Source organism: Balaenoptera musculus, chromosome 15 (assembly GCF_009873245.2).
Source record: "Balaenoptera musculus isolate JJ_BM4_2016_0621 chromosome 15, mBalMus1.pri.v3, whole genome shotgun sequence".
Lineage (NCBI taxonomy): Eukaryota > Metazoa > Chordata > Mammalia > Artiodactyla > Balaenopteridae > Balaenoptera > Balaenoptera musculus.
The window spans coordinates 66,390,150-66,409,613 of NC_045799.1; the positions used below are offsets into that span (position 1 = coordinate 66,390,150).

At 48.6% G+C, this 19,464-nt stretch overlaps 1 protein-coding gene across 1 annotated transcript in view; it reads left to right on the top strand.

The window, feature by feature from the left end:
* The window catches only part of EEF2K (eukaryotic elongation factor 2 kinase), a 61,285-nt gene that overhangs the window by 19,143 nt on the left and 22,678 nt on the right, over positions 1-19,464 (top strand). The window contains 8 exon segments of the mRNA XM_036825192.1: positions 7,888-7,988; positions 11,704-11,764; positions 13,115-13,152; positions 13,532-13,703; positions 17,011-17,160; positions 17,391-17,523; positions 17,783-17,910; positions 18,625-18,826. Coding sequence (XP_036681087.1) covers positions 7,888-7,988; positions 11,704-11,764; positions 13,115-13,152; positions 13,532-13,703; positions 17,011-17,160; positions 17,391-17,523; positions 17,783-17,910; positions 18,625-18,826 — 985 coding nt within the window.

Consider the following 19,464-nt stretch of genomic DNA (forward strand, 5'->3'; position numbering starts at 1 on the left):
TTTAGCTCATTTTCATTACCCTAAAAGAAGCCCCGTACCTCTTAGCCATCACCCCCCAGTATCCCCATCCCACCCAGACCCTAGTACCCACTAACGTTATTTTCAGTCTCTATGGATTTGCCTCCTCCAGACAGTTCATGTAAATAGAATTATACAATATGTGGCCTTTTGTGTCTGGCTTCTTTCACTTAGCGTAGTGTTTTCAAGGCACATCCATGTTGATGTGTCAGTACTTCATTCCTTTCTATTGATGATGGATATACCAATTTTGTTTATCCATCAGTTGATGCACATTTGGGTTGTTTCTCCCTTTTGGCTGTTTTGAATAATGCTACACAAATCTTTGTGTGACCATGTTTTCCTTTCTGTTAGGTAGGTACTTGGGAGTGGAATTGCTGGGTCATATGGTAACTCTGTGTTTGGTCCACATTCTTTTTTTTTTTTTTTTTTAATTTTATTTATTTATTTATTTATGGCTGTGTTGGGTCTTCGTTTCTGTGTGACGGCTTTCTCTAGTTGCGGCAAGTGGGGGCCACTCTTCATCGCGGTGCGCAGGCCTCTCACTATCGTGGCCCCTCCCGTTGCGGAGCACAGGCTCCAGACGCGCAGGCTCAGCAATTGTGGCTCACGGGCCCAGTTGCTCCGCGGCATGTGGGATCTTCCCAGACCAGGGCTCGAACCCGTGTCCCCTGTATTGGCAGGCAGATTCTCAACCACTGCACCACCAGGGAAGCCCTGGTCCACATTCTTGAGTCCTGGGTCTTCCATTTCATGGTTGCTGTAGGTCTGAAGGCAAATCACCTCCTCACTCTCTGAGCCTTGGGTACCTCGTCAGTGGACTGGGAACTATCCTACCTGCCTGTCCGTCCTTGGCCAGGTTACCGTGAGATGCCGGCCAGGATGCTGTCTGAGGAAAGACTTCCAGGAGACAGGGCGCTTTGTCATCCTAGGGAATGTTATTGCTTTGCTGCTTTTTGTTCCCATCCTTCTCTTCCCGTCCTCTCTAGCCATGACTCTGAATCCCCCTGGTCAGGGAAGATGAGCTGCAGCTACTGTTTTCAACAGAGGGAGATTTCTTGAGGATTCTTAACTTTGTTTCCTTTATAATTATTTGTTTTATTGCTTATAGAAGTAATGTATGCTCCTTGCAGAAGACAACTTTGAAAGTGCAGATACAATTGCTGTTAAGGTCTTAGTGTGTATTTCCGTATAAATACAGACACGACTAAATAAACAGGGACTTTTCCTTACAATAACAGGATTTTGCTATATATGCTCTCTAATAACCAGTTTTTCCTCAGCAATCAAGAAATGGTGCATACCTTTCCCCATCAGTAAATGTGGATCTAGTCCATCATTTTTTTAGTGGCTCCATGGCAGCCCGTTGTATAGATATGCCACAGTTTCTTTAAGTATTTCCTTTTGTGGGATCCTTAGGAAATTTCCAGGTTTTTGCTATTATATTCAGTGCTGGGTTCCATGGAAATTGCACGAAACCTCTAAATGCGTGTGGCCCAGAGTGGGGCAGCCACACGGTGATGTGGCCTCTTTCCATCCCAGAGCATGACTGTGCATCCCCACTTCTTCCCACTTCTTTTACTTGTCCTTGGCTGTGGTTTAAGCCCTTTACTGTCGGTCAGGAGGAGTAAGTAGGGCTGACTTAGGGCTATAGTTCTTAAAATCTACAGAAGTGATGATGGGGAAAACATATTTTATAACATCTGCTTACTGAATGTAACAGTTGATGTTTCAAGAAGGAAGCTTCGGGCTTCCCTGGTGGCGCAGTGGTTAAGAATCCGCCTGCCAATGCAGGGGACACGGGTTCGAGCCCTAGCCCGGGAAGATCCCATGTGCCGCGGAGCAACTAGGCCCATGTGCCACAACTACTGAGCCTGCGTGCCACAACTACTGAAGCCTGCGCGCCTAGAGCCCGTGCTCCGCAATAAGAGAAGCCACTGCAATGAGAAGCCCGCTCACCGCAGCGAAGAGTAGGCCCCGCTCGCTGCAACCAGAGAAAACCTGCACGCAGCAACGAAGACCCAACACAGCCAAAAATAAAAATAAATAAAATAAATTAATTTTTTAAAAAAAGGAAGCTTCAAGGAGCTACTGGATGCTTCTTCATGTAAGATCCGGAGGCTTTGATTGCTGTGATAGTAGTAATAAGAATAGTGATATAAAAACGGCAGCAGTAGCTGATAACATCATATGTGCCAAAGAGACTGCAAACACATTAGCCACACATCTGGTCTCACTCCTGGCATATTTCAGGAAATTTACTATTATTATTAATTAATTATTTATTTAGTTTTATTTTATACTCTCAGGCTCTGAGGAACCAAAGCCATTCTGTTCTCTTCCCAGGATTATGTTTTCCTCTTTGTGAAACCCCCTAGGCCCCTGTTTTATGTAAGAATAATTAGTCCACTCACCTGAGTTTTAGGCTCTTTGAAACTAGAGAACGTTAGAGCTGTCAGGGCCTTAAGGTCATCTAACCCAGTGATCTTTGTTTAATAGCGTTGACTTACACATGCAATGCCTGAAGACATTCTCATAGTAAAAAAATGAAGACAATGTAGATGAAGCTGAAGTCACCTTGATCAGCCTCTTATCCTCTTCTATTCCCAGAGATAACCATTGTGTCAGTTTTGAATAATCACTTTTCAGACCTTTTAAATTTATTTTTATCTTTAATTTTTATTGAAGTATAGCTGATTTACAATATTATATTAGTTTCAAGTGTAGAACATAGTGATTCAGTATTTTTATAGATTATACTCCATTTAAAATCATTATAGGGGCTTCTCTGGTGGAGCAGTGGTTAGGAATCCACCTGCAATGCAGGAGACACGGGTTCGAGCCCTGGTCTGGGAAGATCCCACATGCCGCGGAGCAACTAAGCCCAGGCGCCACAACTACTGAGCCTGTGCTCTAGAGCCCGCGAGCCACAACTACTGACGCCCGTGCACCTAGAGCCCATGCTCTGCAACAGGAGAAGCCACCGCAATGAGAAGCCCGTGCACCGCAACGAAGAGTAGCCCCCGCTCGCTGCAACTAGAGAAAGCCCGCGCACAGCAACGAAGACCCAACGCAGCCAAAAATAAATAAATTAATTAATTAATTAAAAAAAATAAAGTCATTATAAATATTGGCTATATTTCCTGTGCTGTAAAATTTTCAGACCTTTTAAGATGCATTTATATATAAATGTACATTTATGCATATATCTACAGACACGCATATCCTTAGAAATCTATGGGGTTTTTTTCATATATATATTTATTGAAGTAGAGTTGATTTACAATGGTGTGCCAATGTCTGCTGTACAGGAAAGTGACTCAGTTACACACATATAGACATTCTTTTTATATTCTTTTCCATTATGGTTTATCCCAGGAGATTGGATATAGTTCCCTGTGCTATACAGTAGGACCTTGTTGTTTATCCATTCTAAATGTAACAGTTTGCATCTACCAACCCCAATCTCCCATTCCATCCCTCTACCCCCCCATCCCCTTTGGCAACCACAGGTCTGATATCTGTCTGTGAGTCTAAGAAATCTATAGTACTGATTTGTGAGTTTCCTCCACCAGTAAATGGTGTCATGCTGTTTGCTTTATTCAGCACCTTGCTTTTTACCCCCAAACGGTAGGCCTTAGAGATTGCCCATATCAGTACCATCATCTTTTTAACGGCTGCATACAAGTATGCCAAGTGTACCTAATCATCCCCCTGTGGGCTGGCAGGTTGTTTGTAATGCTTGCCTGTTACATAGCGTCATGAGCACCGACCGTCTTTGGGCTGGCTTACCTGGGCACACCTGGGTAGGTGATCAGCATGGCTGGGTCAGAAGTCAGTGAAGAAGGTTCATAACTGCTGGCCAACCATCGGGCATAACCAAATGGCCCTCAAAGGTGGCAGTACCTGCTTCCACTCTCCTCACAGTGTCTGAGAGCACTCACTTCCCAGTCCTCCGTAACCACCTGTTTTTCCTAACCTGATGGGTAAAATAGTACCAATGATTTCAGCTTAGCTGAGGTTGTTCACCTGTAATGAGCACTGCATGCTCAGTCAGCCACTATTTCTGGTGGGAGCCTGTCTACCCCACGGGTGGGGACAGGAAAGAAGCTGACCACCAGTAGTCAAAATATTCTTCATTGTCTTTTGTAAATGAGGAAATAGAGGTTCCCCCAGTTGGTCAGCAGTGGGCGGGAACCAGAGCTGAGGGAACTGAATCTTAGTACAGGGCTTTTTATATTGTGCTTTAAAAAAAAGTCAGTTGCATTAAACCCACCTATTGCCAGTAAGGCGTGGCTTGATTTTTTTTCTGGGTTTGTAAAAAAAAGGTAATTCTGAGCCTGTGAAATAACACGCCCTCTAATTCTGAAATACTTTTTTCCTTGACTGTTTTTTTTGGTTGCTGCCATAGCATCCAGCCAGCAGGTAATTTCTGTCGATAATCCTCATTGAATGGGGGGCCCTATCTTTGGTTGCTTAGGGCGCGTCTTAGTCACCGGTTGAGAGAGGTACATTGAGAAAGTCGTGTGTCTCAGGCAGAGAACAGGGCGCTTGTACAGACATGCCCAGAAGGGCGGCCTGCTGACTACTCAGAACTCAGCAGGCTCCTTGACAGGTCGGGGTCAGAAGGCCATCCCTGCCACTCAGCAGCTGGAATGCAAGAGGGGACTGTGGCACTTTTTTAAAGTACAGAAATCCAGCAGCTGCTTTAGTCGTAAACATGCCTGCTGCAGGGTTATGTATAACAGGGAAAAGGCAGTGACAAGCTCAGAGTCTCACTGTGGAGAAACACAGGTGAACAGTGAAGTCAATAATGATAAACCCATGCAGTGGATTGTTTTTTGTTTTTTTTTTAATTTTTATTTATTATTTATTTATTATGTTTATTTTTGGCTGTGTTGGGTCTTCGTTTCTGTGTGAGGGCTTTCTCCAGTTGCGGCGAGTGGGGGCCACTCTTCATCGCGGTGCGCGGGCCTCTCACTATCGCGGCCTCTCTTGTTGCGGAGCAGAGGCTCCAGACGCTCAGGCTCAGTAGTTGTGGCTCACGGGCCCAGTTGCTCTGCGGCATGTGGGATCTTCCCAGACCAGGGCTCGAACCCGTGTCCCCTGCATTGGCAGGCAGATTCTCAACCACTGCGCCACCAGGGAAGCCCCAGTGGATTGTTAACACAGCTGTTACAGCTAACTTGTAAATTCATGTTGTGATGTTTGTGTCAAAAAATCTGAGTGATTTGTTCTTTGCTTCTTGGAGTGTAACCTAGGAGAATCTTTTTGGAGGAGAACTGCAAATTTCTAAACTTTAAATGTGATCCAGTGATTACACTTCCAAGAAGTATGTCCTACTGAGCTCTTGCATAAGTGCACAGAGATTTAGATACGAGGATGGTCCCTTCAGCACTGTTTATACGAGGGATTATTAGAGAGAATCTAGATAGCCATCAACTGAGGTCTGAGAAACAGCTTAAGGTACATTTATACAATTGTATATCCTACAACCGTGGAAGGGAAACGAGGTTGACCCAGCCTGTCTGTACGTTTGACATGGAAAGGCTGGGTCCAGGATCCTGTGTTAAGTGGAGAAACGTAAGATGCAGAACAGAATACTGTCCCAGTGCTCTTAAATTCATGTGTGTGTTAACAAATGCATAGGAGGAAACCTGCAGAATATCTAAATCAACTGTCAGCTGAGGTTTGCAGAGGAATAGAGGTTAGAAAGGACTGCTGCTTTCTAATTCAGAATTCTGTAGTACTTGTACTTTTTTGTAATAAGCAGATCAAACATTTGGAATCAGGGAAAAAAATCAAGATCACTAAATAAAGAACCAAGTCCCATTGACCCACCCTCCTGAAAGGCTGTAAGTTATATTTGCAGTGTGATTCCAATTTTATTTAAAACTGCACGTAAGAGATCTGGAAAAGAACTAGTCCAAAACTTTGATGATAGTTGCTCTGGTGGACGGCATGTGGCAGATTTGAATTTTCTTTGTCTTCTGTATTTTCCAAGTGTTTTCATTAAGCATGAATTAGCTCCAAATAGGAAGGAAAAAATTACGGGCTTCATTTTTAGACTTTGCAGAGATTAGAAAGCCCCAGTAAGGGAGCCCTGGGTCGTGTGCGTGCATGTGTGTGTGCGCCTCATCTCCTCTGAGCAGGCTCCCAGTGATGGAGCTTAGGCCGGGGGCGTGCTCTGGTAGCTGTCTTGTTTGGACCCAAGTCCGTGGAAGAGCTCCTAAGAGCTGGTCCAGGAGGCTGAGGGATGCCATTGGGGGGTGGGGAGGTCTGGAATCTGCCAGGCCCAGACAGTGGCCAGCCCACCATCCAGACCCTCCCTGTGGCTCTGGCCTGTGGCCTGGAAGGGAGTTTTGGTCTCACTGATTCTGTAGAGGCTGTCGGGCAAAGGTTCAAGCTCTACAGGAAAAGATGGAGAGGATATTGCTACCCATTGTGAGAGTCGGAGTGTTTGTTTGGAGGGGACAAGAAAGGAGTCCACCTTGGGATTATAAAAGCAGTAAAATGAGCTTTTTTTTTAAAAAAAAATATTTATGTATTTGGCTGTGCGGATCTTCGTTGTGGCACTCGGGATCTTTGTTGCGGCACGTGAACTCTTAGTTGTGGCATGTGGGATCTAGTTCCCTGACCAGGGATCGAACCTGGGCCTCCTGCATTGAGAGCGTGGAGTCTTAGCCACTGGACCACCAGGGAAGTCCCAAATGAGCTTCTTAAAACAAAAAAATGGGGTCGTACTATGACGCTGTTGAGAATCAGCATGTTCTCTCCATAACGTGCCTTGGTCGTCTTTCCCAGTTGGTACCCTTGAAGCCCTGTTCTTAACAGGGTTTGAACATTTGGGGACATGTTTTTGGGCAGCACAACAATGGAAGGCACTGAGGCACCGAATGGGTGGAGGGCAGGGATGCTGAACCCTGCAACAGGCAGAGCAGATCTGCACAAGGAATTGTCCTGCACCCCCAGGACCTTGGAACGTCTCATGGGAATCTGTTCATAATTAACTGAGAACTTAGCACTTTGTTAATGTAAAGGCAACATATCTTTTGCATAGTTTGATATACTCTTGAGTTTAAGAAGGTTAAATTGTCTATGAATCTCATTTAGGGCAGTAAAATGGGGTGTATTTATGATTTATACAATATTTATGAAAAGGTGACATTGGGCCTGATAGGATCCAGAATTCCCACCATAAGGTGGTTTAGCATTTTAAATGAATAGAATCAAAGTGTATTAACCACTCCCCACAGACGTTTGGGATGAATTCAGTTTTGCACAATACCAGTGATAACTCTTGTACACATATGTTTGCACACTTATGTTTGTACTTCTAGAGGATACATTCCTAGATGTAGAATTGCTGGGTCAAAATAAAGGAATACACTTTTTCCATTTTAGTACATTGCCAGATTGCCTTTAGAAGCGGTTTATACCCACTGACAGTATGTGAGAACACCTGTTTCCCCACATCCTGGTCAGGCTCGTCATTACCAGCTGTTAAAATGTTTGCCAGTCTGAACAAGGCGGGATGGGGGAATATCATCTTATTTTCATTCTCAACTTTTTGATAACAAGTGAAGCAGTATGTGTTTTCTATACATATTATGTTTCTTCTTCGGTTTTGTAGTTAAGACAGGTCACGTCTGGCGGTGGGAAAGCTGGGCCCATGTGAGCTGTGCCCGTGTGAGGTCTTTGGGGAACTATGTTCCTACAGGGATAATAGATGGGAACGATTCTCTCTGACTGATGCTGTCTGCCTCCCCAGAGGTTGGAGACACTGGGAAATCACAGGGTGAGAGGAGCTGCCCTGCACTGTCCCAGAAGCCCCTGGTCTGGACCTAACACTCCCCTTTGCTTCTGCAGGAAGCTTGGAAGCATGCAATCGAGAAGGCCAAGCACATGCCTGACCCCTGGGCCGAGTTCCACCTGGAGGACATTGCCACGGAATGCGCCACGCGTCACAGGTCAGTGCCTTGTCTGCAGACGCTATATGACCCCAGTCCACGAGGAGTCCTTGGGGTTTGGGTCCTCCTTCTGCTTAAAATCAGTGAGGCTTAAGTACCCTTGGAGATCAAGGAAAAGGGAATATAATAATAATAATATCAGCCAATATTTGAGTATTTACACATGCTTAAGGCATTGTGCATGATCTCATTTAACCCTTACAGTGTGTATTTAATCCTGTAAGGTGTGTATTTTACAGGCTAGGCTGAGCTGTACTGCAAGTACAAATACCCCAAGGGCTTAATGCAACAAAGGTGCATTTCTTGCTCATATGAAGTTGGGTGAGAGTTGAGTAACTCTTCAGGGCAGCTCAGGGATCCAGGCTACTTGTGTCTTGTGGCTCCATCATCTCAACACATGACCCCACAATTGCTATCAAAGGGAAAGAGAGCAGACCAGCTTTCCAGTGCCTTGGCCCCAGGAAGATTCACCGAATAGAGCTGGGAGGGTCTAGATTTCCTATTTGAAAAGGCAGAAGGAAGCAAGAGTGTTTTCAGGGGGTTTCAGGAAGAAAAATGAAAAACAACAAAACACTACCACCAACATAATAGTAAGGAAGACTATGATGATGATGACGAGGGTCCTTATTTACTGAATTTTCCATCTGCTAGGCATTGTTTAAGCGCTCTATATGTATTTACTCATTAAGAAAAGTCTGGAGTAGTTGTGTCAAGCATTCGAGACTCCTGTGAGAATCTGATGAAGCCATCTCAGAAAGTTGCACACATATGTCTAATTTTACTCATAATTTTAGAAGACTCATGGATCTGCCCTGGGGCCTGTCCTGTGTCCTGTGACCTCTGTGTAGACCCCTCCAGCTCTGACTCATCCAGGTCAACCCTGTGAGTTCCCTCAGTTGCCCCAGTGGAGAGAGAGGTTTGAACAGGGTCACCCAGGTAGTTAATAAGATAACTTTCTGACTCAGACCAGTGTCTTTGAATTAGTCAGGACTCTGTTTCAAGTGCAAGTGACAGAAACCCAGTTCGCCGTGGCTTAAGCATAGACAGGAATGGTGGGCTCATCGACATGGGCTGCACGTATGGCTAGTTCCAGATGCTCCAAGGATGCTTTAGGCTCTGACCCCAGACAGACTGTCTTACGTCAGTGGCACAGATGGCTCCTAGGAGCCCCACATTTCATCTCACTCAATGGGAAAGGATCTTTCTTTCTCAATTTTTTTTAAAACAAAAGTTCCACATTTGAATCTCATTGGCCTGGCTTTGGTTATAGGCCGGTTACTGAACCAGTCATTGTGCCAGGAGCTTTGCTCTCACTGGCCAGGTCTAGATCACATGCCACAAGCCAGAAGGTGCTGGGGGATCAGCTTCACCCAGTCCATATGTTCTGAGAATGGAGGATGGCGGTTTTCCAAAGGAAAATTGGGGTGCTGTTACCAGAAGAAAGGGGAGCAGTTGCTAGGCAGGCAGAAACCGTGGAGCCCTCTCCACCTTTCTGCAATGTGTTCCTGCTCCCACCTTGTGAGGAGATGGCTTAGAGCCTGGCGTGCACCTTTCCCCGTTTCGGAGGCTGACCTCCTAGTGGGCGCTGGGGTCTGTGCCGGCAGCTGAGGTCAGCATCGTCGGGGCCCCAGAAGGCCAGGTTGTGGACTTCTGTTCCTTCCTGCCTGTAAACGCAGCGTGGTGGCTGGTCGGTGACATCTGGCCTCCAGGCTGAGGACACCAGGCCACCAGGGAGGCCCTTGGAAAAGCAGGACTCACATGCTGGGCTGGTTCTGTGTGTCCCTGAGCTCCTTGGGGACCAGAGACCAGGGGCCGTGCCAAACTGTGTTTATTTCTTAACCATAGTAGCTGATTTCACCTGCCCTGGCTGCCAGCAGAGGGAGGTCAGGCACTGATGGCCAGAATGTCCAGAGATTTCTAAATTGGAGGCTTCCACCTCTATTCCTGGTTTTTTTTTTTTTGTTTGTTTTTTTTTTTTTTTTTTTTTTTTTTTTTTTATTTATTTTTTTTTTTTTTTTTTTTTTTTTTTATTTGCTGTGCTGGGTCTTCGCTTCCGTGCAAGGGCCCCCTCCAGCAGCGGCAAGCGGGGGCCACTCCTCATTGCGGTGCGCGGGCCCCTCACCATCGCGGCCCCTCCTGCTGCGGAGCACAGGCTCCAGACGCGCAGGCTCAGCAGCTGCGGCTCACGGGCCCAGCTGCTCCGCGGCACGTGGGATCCTCCCAGACCAGGGCCCGAACCCGTGTCCCCTGCACCGGCAGGCAGACTCTCAACCACTGCGCCACCAGGGAAGCCCCTATTCCTGGTTTTTAAAGAGCTCTGCTGCAAGCCAGCCCTTTACTGGGACAGATGTCCTGTTCACGTGGGTTGTACCCAGGCTGGTTAAGAGCAAGGTTCTGTTTGAAACCGACCTGGGTTTGAATCTTGGCTCTCAGGAAGGTTTTTTTCACCTCTCTGAACCTTGGTTTCCCCATCTGGAAAGTGGGCACAATATTTGTACGGATCTCACAGGGCTGAGTGATGGTTGATGGAGGAGTTCCGTGTAAGCGCTCAGCGTACAGTGAATGCTCAGTGAACCTAGAGCGGCTTTGTCCTCTGTAAGGTTAGTGATTGTGAAGGACAGATGAGATCCTTCCATTGTTGCATGTCTCTGCCCTCCCCCAACTTCTGGGCGCCTCTCAGCTTTCAGTCTGTTTGGAAGTGAGGGAAGACTACTTCCTTTACCTTGGCCTCTACGTAGTAGTAATAACAATGATTGCTGTTATTTATTGAGCACAGTACTTGCCCAGGGCTGGTGCCAGCAGGTGTGTGGCTCTGACAAGCCTTCCTCCCCACCCTGGGCCTGGGGTGGGTTAACTGCCAGGCCTCTGCTTGTTTTTCAGGCTCTGAGAAGGCTGTTCCCACGAGCTGGGAGGTTCTGGAGTCTGTCGCCCCTGAGGGAGGGCCAGGGAGGCATCTGCTGGAGCTAAGAACACACCTCAGCCCTGGGGGAGGTTTTAGATTTTAGGGATTTACGGGGCCAAGGAGCTTCCTACCAGGCGAACCTGTTAAGGCCCAGCCAGGCCTAGGGCCAGATTTGCTCTGGGAAAGAGGATCCCTGGGAAAAGAGAGATGAAAATGTTCTGGAACCCTCTCCATCCCTCTCTGCCTTGGGTGTGTATCCAGCAGCCCCTTTTCCTGGTTGGACTCAGAAGCAGGACCCTCCCCAAGCCCTGCCTGCACCGGGACCTGGGCTGGGCCTCACACTGGCAAGACCGAGGATGCAGCCGCCTCCCATCCTGGGACACGCCATTCGTTATCTAGGCCAGTTACAATGAGGATATTTACTTATTCAACTGTTCATCCAACATGCGCTTATTAAGCCTCCCCTGTACCAGGTCCTGTTCACTGGCCTGTCTTTGTGGATTTACACTCCAGTGGGGGAGCCAGATAGGTAGGGAGCGAGCCCGTCCACTGCACAACAGTAAGCGCTGGGGGACATGGTGGAGAGGGAATAGCTGCCTTTGACGAAGGGGAAGGAGGCCAGTGTGGTGGGGACCTGGGAGGGAGGGGGAGTGTCCACAGACCCAACCCAGGAGGTCGGCTGGGCCTGTGGGTAGAGAGCAGACTTGATCCCGAGGGCAGTGGGCAGCCCAGAAAAGTCTTCTGCCTTTAGCTAGTGAGTGACAGGATCAGGTAATGGACTCTGCGCCCTGGGGTGGGTTCTGGTCTCTGCAGGTACAACGCTGTCACCGGGGAGTGGCTGGAGGATGAAATTGTGATCAAGATGGCGTCTCAGGTGAGCAGAGCCTCGAGCCCAGTGTAGTCAGGGCTGAGTGGGGATTTCTCTTGAGCCAACGTCAGGGCTTGCTTCCTCTCCTCCACACCCACTTTATTTTGTTTTTTTAACTTTGGGGAATTTTTTATAGTACTGTATATTTATTTTATTTTTTACAACAGCTTTATTGAGATGTAATTCACACACTATACCCCATACCCATTTAAAGTGTACAGTTCAGTGGATTTTAGTATAGTCACAGAGTTACGCAACCATCACCACGATCAGTCCTAGAACATTTTCACCATCTCTAGAAGAAACCCCGTACCTACCCATTAGCAGTCAGTCTCCAATTCCCTCATCTGCCCCAGCCATGGGCAACCACTAATTTATCTTCTGTCTCTGTATATTGACCTATTCTGGGCATTTCATGTATTAATCATATATATCAAAAGATTTTTCTTGACACTCTTATTGAAAATCAGTGAACCGTGAATGTGTATATCAGTTTTCAAAACTTGCAGGTCACCACCTATTACTTTTCATCTAACAAGGTGAACTCAGTGGGTTGCAAGAAAAAGGAATCAACTAGAAAATAGAGAACTTCCTGCATAGTAAGGGGCAGGATCGATTTGTGAAACATTTTGTAGTGTATCACACACTCAGAAAAGTGTATAGCTTGATGAGTTTCACCAAGTGAACATGTGTATAACTAGCACCCAGATCAAGACACAGAACATCACCGGCACCCCCAGAAGCCCCTCTCAGCCCCAGTTACTACTCCTTTACCCCCAAGGGTAAACACTACCCTGAATTCTATCACCCGAGATTGGTTTTGCCTATTTTTGTACTCCGTATAAATGGAACCGTACAGTATATGTATAGCTCAACATTTTGTCCATGAGGTTTGTACGTGTCTTTTCTAGAACTGTAATTTGTTCATTCTCATTGCTGTATAATATTTTGTCAAGCAAATATACCTGAATGATTGATCCATTATACTGTCGATGGACATTTGGGTGGTTTTGCTTTTTTTCTGTTACAGACAGGGCTACAAAAAACATCCTTTGACATGTACTGTCTCTAACCCCACTGCATCACCCCCATAATATCTTCACCCCCTGGGGGAGCCTTCTGCTCAGCTAGGGTGGGGAATAGGGTGGTCTCATCAGTCCTGCAGCCTCCAGGCTGGAAGTTCTGTGAGGCCTTGGTGCTGCAGTAAAGGAAGGAGGGCCCAGGGATTTTAGGGTTGAGATGAGGTCCAGGGCATCGATTTGGTGGGTAACATCCAAGGGGAAAATCTCCTCCTGGCTCAGGGTAGCCTCTGGGTGGGGTGTGGGGACTGATAACCCGCTGTGTGATGTCTTTCAGCCCTTCGGCCGGGGAGCAATGAGGGAGTGCTTCAGGACGTAAGTGACTCAGCCTGCCTCTCGGGGGGCCCTGCCCAGACTCCCTCAGGCTCCTGAGAGCAGGGGCACTGTGACATTTCCAGTCAAGAAATGGAGACAGTGGCTTCTCTTCTTGTAGCCCAAGCTCCTCTCCATCTGGTCTCCCTTGGACCATACGTTGGGACCGGCCGGGGGGATGGGCTGGAGGAGAACAGGAAGTATGTCCCTTAAGCCACCTTCACAGCTCCTTGAAGGATGCTGTGGGGTGGGGAAGCCCCTCCCACCTCTTGCATTTTGTTCCTGGCTCTGGCCAGCCGGGTCAGGCAGGGTCTTCCCGTCCTGAGGACTAGGGCTGGGATCCGGAGCACCCAGACGGGCCCCCTGGTGCCTCTCCCCTCAGGAAGAAGCTCTCCAACTTCCTGCACACTCAGCAGTGGAAGGGGGCCTCCAACTACGTGGCAAAGCGCTACATCGAGTCCGTGGACAGGGACGTGTACTTTGAGGACGTGCGTCTGCAGATGGAAGCCAAGCTCTGGGGAGAGGAGTATAATCGGCACAAGCCCCCTAAGCAGGTGTGTGGCACCCCACTCTGCCGCCCTCCGACACCAGGACGTATCTGGAGATGAGGGCAATGGAGGTGCCTGTCACAGGCTTCCTTCTTCACCGTCTCAGCAGCAGCTAATAACAACCATCATGTATTGGGCCTGATAGGTCAAGTACTCTACATGCCAAGAGTTATTTCTTTCTGAAAACAGAGGTCTGAGGTTGTTTGAGGTTGGAATGTTTTTATTCCACTTACAGATGGGATCTATTAGTCAGGATTTTTGCTTGCAAATGACAGAAACCCACTCAAACGGGCTTAATCCAAAAAGGGAATTTATTGCCTCCTATAACTGAGAAATAGCGCTGGCTACAGGCGTAGCTGGATCCAGGACCAAACTGAAGTTGTTGGGAATCTTCCTCCAGCTCTAGCCTCAGTGTTCTGTGTTGGCATCACTCTCAGGCGGCTTTTCAACTTGTAGTGACATGTTGGTCCCAGTAGCTGCAGGCTCCCTTTCCGTTTCTCGGCAACCTTGATGGAATGACATGTTTTCCCACAAGTTTCAATGGAAGTCTCAAAACTGGATTTCTTTCTTTTTTTTTTTTTTTTTGGCCGTACCGCGTGGCGTGTGGGATCTTAGTTCCCCAACCAGGGATCAAACCCGTGTCCCCTTTGTTGGAAGCACGGAGTCTTAACCACTGGACTGTCAGGGAAGTCCCATGGGTTTCATTGGCTTGATTAGGTCAGGTGCCTATCACTGAGCCAATCATGACGGCCAGGGTGTGGGAATATGCAGATTAGGCAGGCCTGAGCCTTGTACCCACCAGCAATATGGGTTCTTCCACCCAGACTAGGTGGACTGAGATTGGTGGCTCCCGAGGAAAAGCAGGAGAGGGAGTGGGGAATGGATTCCTTCCTTATCTGCCCCTGGGGAACCTAGGGCACAAAGGGGTTAAGTGTCTTGCCCAAATGGGCAGGGATGGAGTCAGGGCTCAAATCCAGGCTTTCCAAGCCCCTGCTCTTGGCTTCTTCACTTGAGCCCCCAGGGTATTGGTGACCTGAACCAAGCAGAACTTCCTGTTGCCTGCAGTCATTTGAGGAAATAGCACCCCAAGCCTGTGCCCTGCTTAAATTCACACCTCGGCTCTCCTACTGTTTGTGCACCTGCTAGCTATAAGGTACCATCTTCTGAGTGCCTAGGAGAGCCACACTTCCAGGCAGCCAGCAGAATTTGTTGAGTGCCTACTGTTTGCAGAGCCCTTGATTAAGTGTCCTTGGTGTGGATACAAAAAGCCACATTCCCACCCTCGGGGGTTGTGACCTCCTGAGTAATTCAGTACACTCAGGCCTGGCCACTTTTTCCTTCCTCCCTAAGCTTGTTTCTGCCTCAGGACCTTTGCACTGACTGTTCCTGCCAGGCTGCATCACTGCATCTCCTCAATCCTGCTCACAGTTCAGGTCTCAGCTCATGTCACCTCCTCAGCTAGGCTGTGCTAGACCGTCCTAAAGGAAGTAACCCACCGCTGCACCCTCTGTCCTGTCACTTTGTTTGTTTTGGTTTCTTTTTTTTCAGAGCAATTGGCACCGTCTGAAAGGGTCTTATTCATGTAGTTAATATTTCAGTTGCTTCTCTCCCCCGAGGGCAGGGATTTTATCTGTCTTGTTCAACTCTGTCCGAGTGCCTAGGTGCTCGGTGAATACTAACGTGGTTGAATTGATGAAGGGAGAGGAATGTGGTTGTTTGCGGAGGACCTGGCTGTCCCCTTGCGGATGTGTCCTTGCCACTGACCCTCACCCAGTGGTCTTCTGCTCAAGCAGGTGGCCCTGCAGCAGACTTCCTGGTAGGAATGGAGCCAACTTTGGGGACAGGAGCCCTCTGGGAACCAGCCACTCCTTCCCCCCTGGCTGGTTCTCAGAACTGAGACCACATTTGGGGAGGTTCTCACCTCTCAGCTCTGGGCCCCTTTGGCCTCTGCAGTTGCTGTCTGCCTGTCTGGTGACTCAGCCAAGCAGTTTCCTGGGTGGTCATTTCCTTGGGAAACCCAGACCTGGCTCCTGTTGTGGGTGGCGTCAAGGGAACAGGGTGCCGTGGGTATGATCTTGTGTAACAGATCACAAGTTAGAGTTTCAGGTTTTCCCTGCTCTACTTTACAAACATACACAGTACTTACATGTTTTCTTCTGAGTACAAAGTTAAACATATACTTGGTGCAAAATTTAGCAAGGAATGTCTGAGTCCCCTGTAATTCCCCTTTGCAGGGAAAGAACCACTCTTGCGGTTTGGTATGTATCACTCTAGAATTGTGTCTGCTGATAATAATGACATCAGCAAACATTGACCGGCTCTTTCCTGTGCCAACAGATTTCATCCTCTTACCCATTCCTCAGGTGAGGAAACTCAGGCACAGATTGGTGAAATAACTTGCGCAAATTCACTGTATTAGCATAAGGCACAGGTTGAGTTGCTTAACAGACAGACCCACAGTTGTGTGCTAACTCGAAATGGTTTCCTTTTGTCTCACCTAACAATCCCGCTTTGGTGGGGTCTCAGGGTGGGCTGGGGCTTCGCCTCCTTAAGTCATCCAGAGGCCTGGTTCCTTCTGTCTTGTTGCTCTGCCACCTGCCGGGAGTTGCCCTGGACTACATGGTCGGATCTGGCTCACTGGCAGATGTCCACCTTACAGCCTCAGGAAGGCCAGGGAAGGAGAGGGCAGGCTGGAGTGGCATCATCACTGCTGCTTGCTTCCTATTGGCCAGGCTTAGTCACATGGCCACACTTAGCATCCAGGGGAAGCCAAGCGATGCCATCCATCCCTACCGAATGGCTGTGCATCCTGTTAAAGCTCAGGGATGGGGGGTTGTCTTAGTCCACTTGGGCTGCTGTAACAAAATACCACAGAATGGGTAACTCAAAAACCACAGAAATTTGTTAAGTCCAAGATCAGGGTGCCAGCATGGTCACGTTCTGGTGAGGGCCCTCTTCCTGGTTCATAGCTGGCATCTTCTTGCTGTGTCCTCACATGGTGGGCAGAGTGAGGGAGCTCTATGGGGTCTCTTTTGTAAGGGCACTAATCCCATTCATGAGGGCTTCTCTCTCATGACCTTATCACCTCCCAAAGGCCCCACCTCCTAATACCATCACCTTTGAGGGTTGAGATTTCAACCTGTGAAATTTGGGGGGATACGTTCAGGCTGTAGCAGGGGTTTTCATTCTCAAAGGAAAAGGGGAATGGATTCTGGGGACAATCAGCAGTTTCAGCCTTTCTGCTCCAGCCTCTTATCAGAGGAGGGTTCCGCCTGGGTCCTCCCTCTGACCCCCCCTCCCACCTTCCCGCCAGGTGGACATCATGCAGATGTGCGTCATAGAGCTGAAGGAAAGGCTGGGCCGGCCCCTCTTCCACCTAGAGCACTACATCGAGGGCAAGTACATCAAGTACAACTCCAACTCAGGCTTCGTCCGCGATGACAACATGCGCCTGACACCGCAGGTGAGGCCCCTGCAGAGGCCCGTGCCCCGTCTCAGCAGACCTCGGGTCCCTCCGAATTAAGCAGGGCTCCTTCCTTGTCTTTGCCTCTGTACAACTCCTCCCTGCAGATAAAGGCTCCCAGCATGGGCAGAGGTGGGGTGTTGAAACCTCTCAGAGCAGTGCCTGCCAGCGTTTGTGCAGCCCACAGCCTGGTCTCTTGCGGTCACCTTTTCTTTCATGTCACCCCACAGGCCTTCAGCCACTTCACTTTTGAGCGTTCCGGCCACCAGCTGATTGTGGTGGACGTCCAGGGTGTGGGTGACCTCTACACCGACCCACAGATCCACACCGAGAGGGGCACTGACTTTGGAGATGGCAACCTAGGTAGGCAGGGAAAGCCAGCGTGTCCATGGAGACCACACTCCCCACAAAATCTCCGGGCTCTTTGTTCACCCAAGAAAGCAGGCCGAGGTGATATATGGGGCGCCCCAAGATTGTGGAGACGGGATCCTGGGGCCTCTGGCTCCTGCCAGTTTAGCATGTTTTACACCTGCCCCTGCCACATTTAGGGTGCTCAGTACCGTCCTGTCCCCGTCCCAAAGCAGAGCAATGCTCCAGACCCCCTGCTGTGTTGTGTCTGCAGGTGTCCGTGGGATGGCTCTCTTCTTCCACTCTCATGCCTGCAACCGGATTTGCAAGAGCATGGGCCTCGCTCCTTTCGACCTCTCCCCAAGAGAGAGGGATGCGGTGACTCAGAACACCAAGCTACTGGTGGGTACCCAGTGTGAACCTGCTCGGACTGGCAGGGCCCTTCTGCTGCCAGGACCCGCAAACTGTGTTTCCTGTGTGCTGGTGGCTCAGGCCCTGCAATGCTTAATTGAAGAGTATTGGGGCCGGAAGACTCTTAGTCCTGTCTGTGTCCCTCGTCCCTCTTGAGCCAATGCCCACAGCCCTCCTGAGTATCCCCACTAATAGAGGAACTGGGGTCTGCTTGATTTGGGCGCATTTTTGCCCAGAGTGAGGGGACCAGGTGTGTACAGATAGCGAGTGGGGTGTGTGGAATGTGGTTTGTGTGATGTGTTGACAAATGGCTGGACCAGACTTGGACCTGGCTCACTGAGTACCTCGCCGTGTCCAGAATGTGCCCCCATCCCCACCCCCACTGCATGGACCAGATATAAGACAATATTGGCAAAGACCAGCTTGGGATTCTGGAATGTATCCCCCAGCTCAGGGCTGTAAAGCGTGGGCAGCGCTTCTGGGACTGCTGGCCCTCTGAGCTCCTGTTCCGGATGCCCCTTCTTAGAGGCCTTTGGGTTAATCCCCCACTGATTCGTTTTAGGTTTTCTGCCAGTCCCTTAATAGGCACAGGTGGGTGCTGTGGCTGGAAGGGCCTCAGGTTTTGAGGGAACAACAGGCAACAGGAAGAGCCCCTCTTTCCCAGAGGGTGCCTGTGTGATGTGCATGTCCCTGTTAATTCTCCAGCAATCAGCCCAGACCATCTTGAGGGGGACAGAGGAAAAGTGCGGGAGCCCCCGGGTGAGGACCCTCTCGGGGAGCCGGCCCCCCCTGCTCCTTCGCCTCTCAGAGAACTCTGGAGATGAGAACATGAGTGACATAACCTTTGACTCTCTACCTTCCTCGCCATCTTCTGCCACGCCGCACAGCCAGAAACTGGACCACCTTCGTGAGTGATGGTTTGGCCCCTGGGCATTGTGATTGGAGGGGACGAGCACAGGTAAAACAGGGCTAAACTGGCTTTCACTTATGTTAGAAAATCAGACATGCCAACCAAAAAGGTTGATGGCCCAGATGGTTTTATGGGTGAGTTCTTTTTAAGAAACTTTCAAGATGCAGTCATCCAAATGCTGTAAAAACAGCCTTTGTTGTAGAAAACAAGGTAACATTTTTCAGAGTGTTTTATGAAATTAGCAAAAACTTTTATACCAAAATTTGACAAAACACCAAAAAAGAAAACTATATCCCAACCTCAGTTATAAATATACAAGGCAAAAATTCTAAATAAAGTTATTAACAAATAAAAACTAGTATCTTAGGGAATTCCCTGGCGATCCAGTGGTTAGGACTCCTCACTTCCACTGTAGGGGGCGTGGGTTCAATCCCTGATCGAGGGGAAAAAAAAAAAGACTAGTACCTTAAAAGAATAGTCTGTCACAGCCAAATAGGGTTTTTGCAGGAATCTGAAAGTTGTTCAGTGCTCAGAAACCAATTAACATCATATGAACAGGTCAAAGGGGAAAAATGGGCATCATTATTTCCGAAGTTGAAGTGACAGAGTTTGCTCATGATATGGATGCGGGGTCT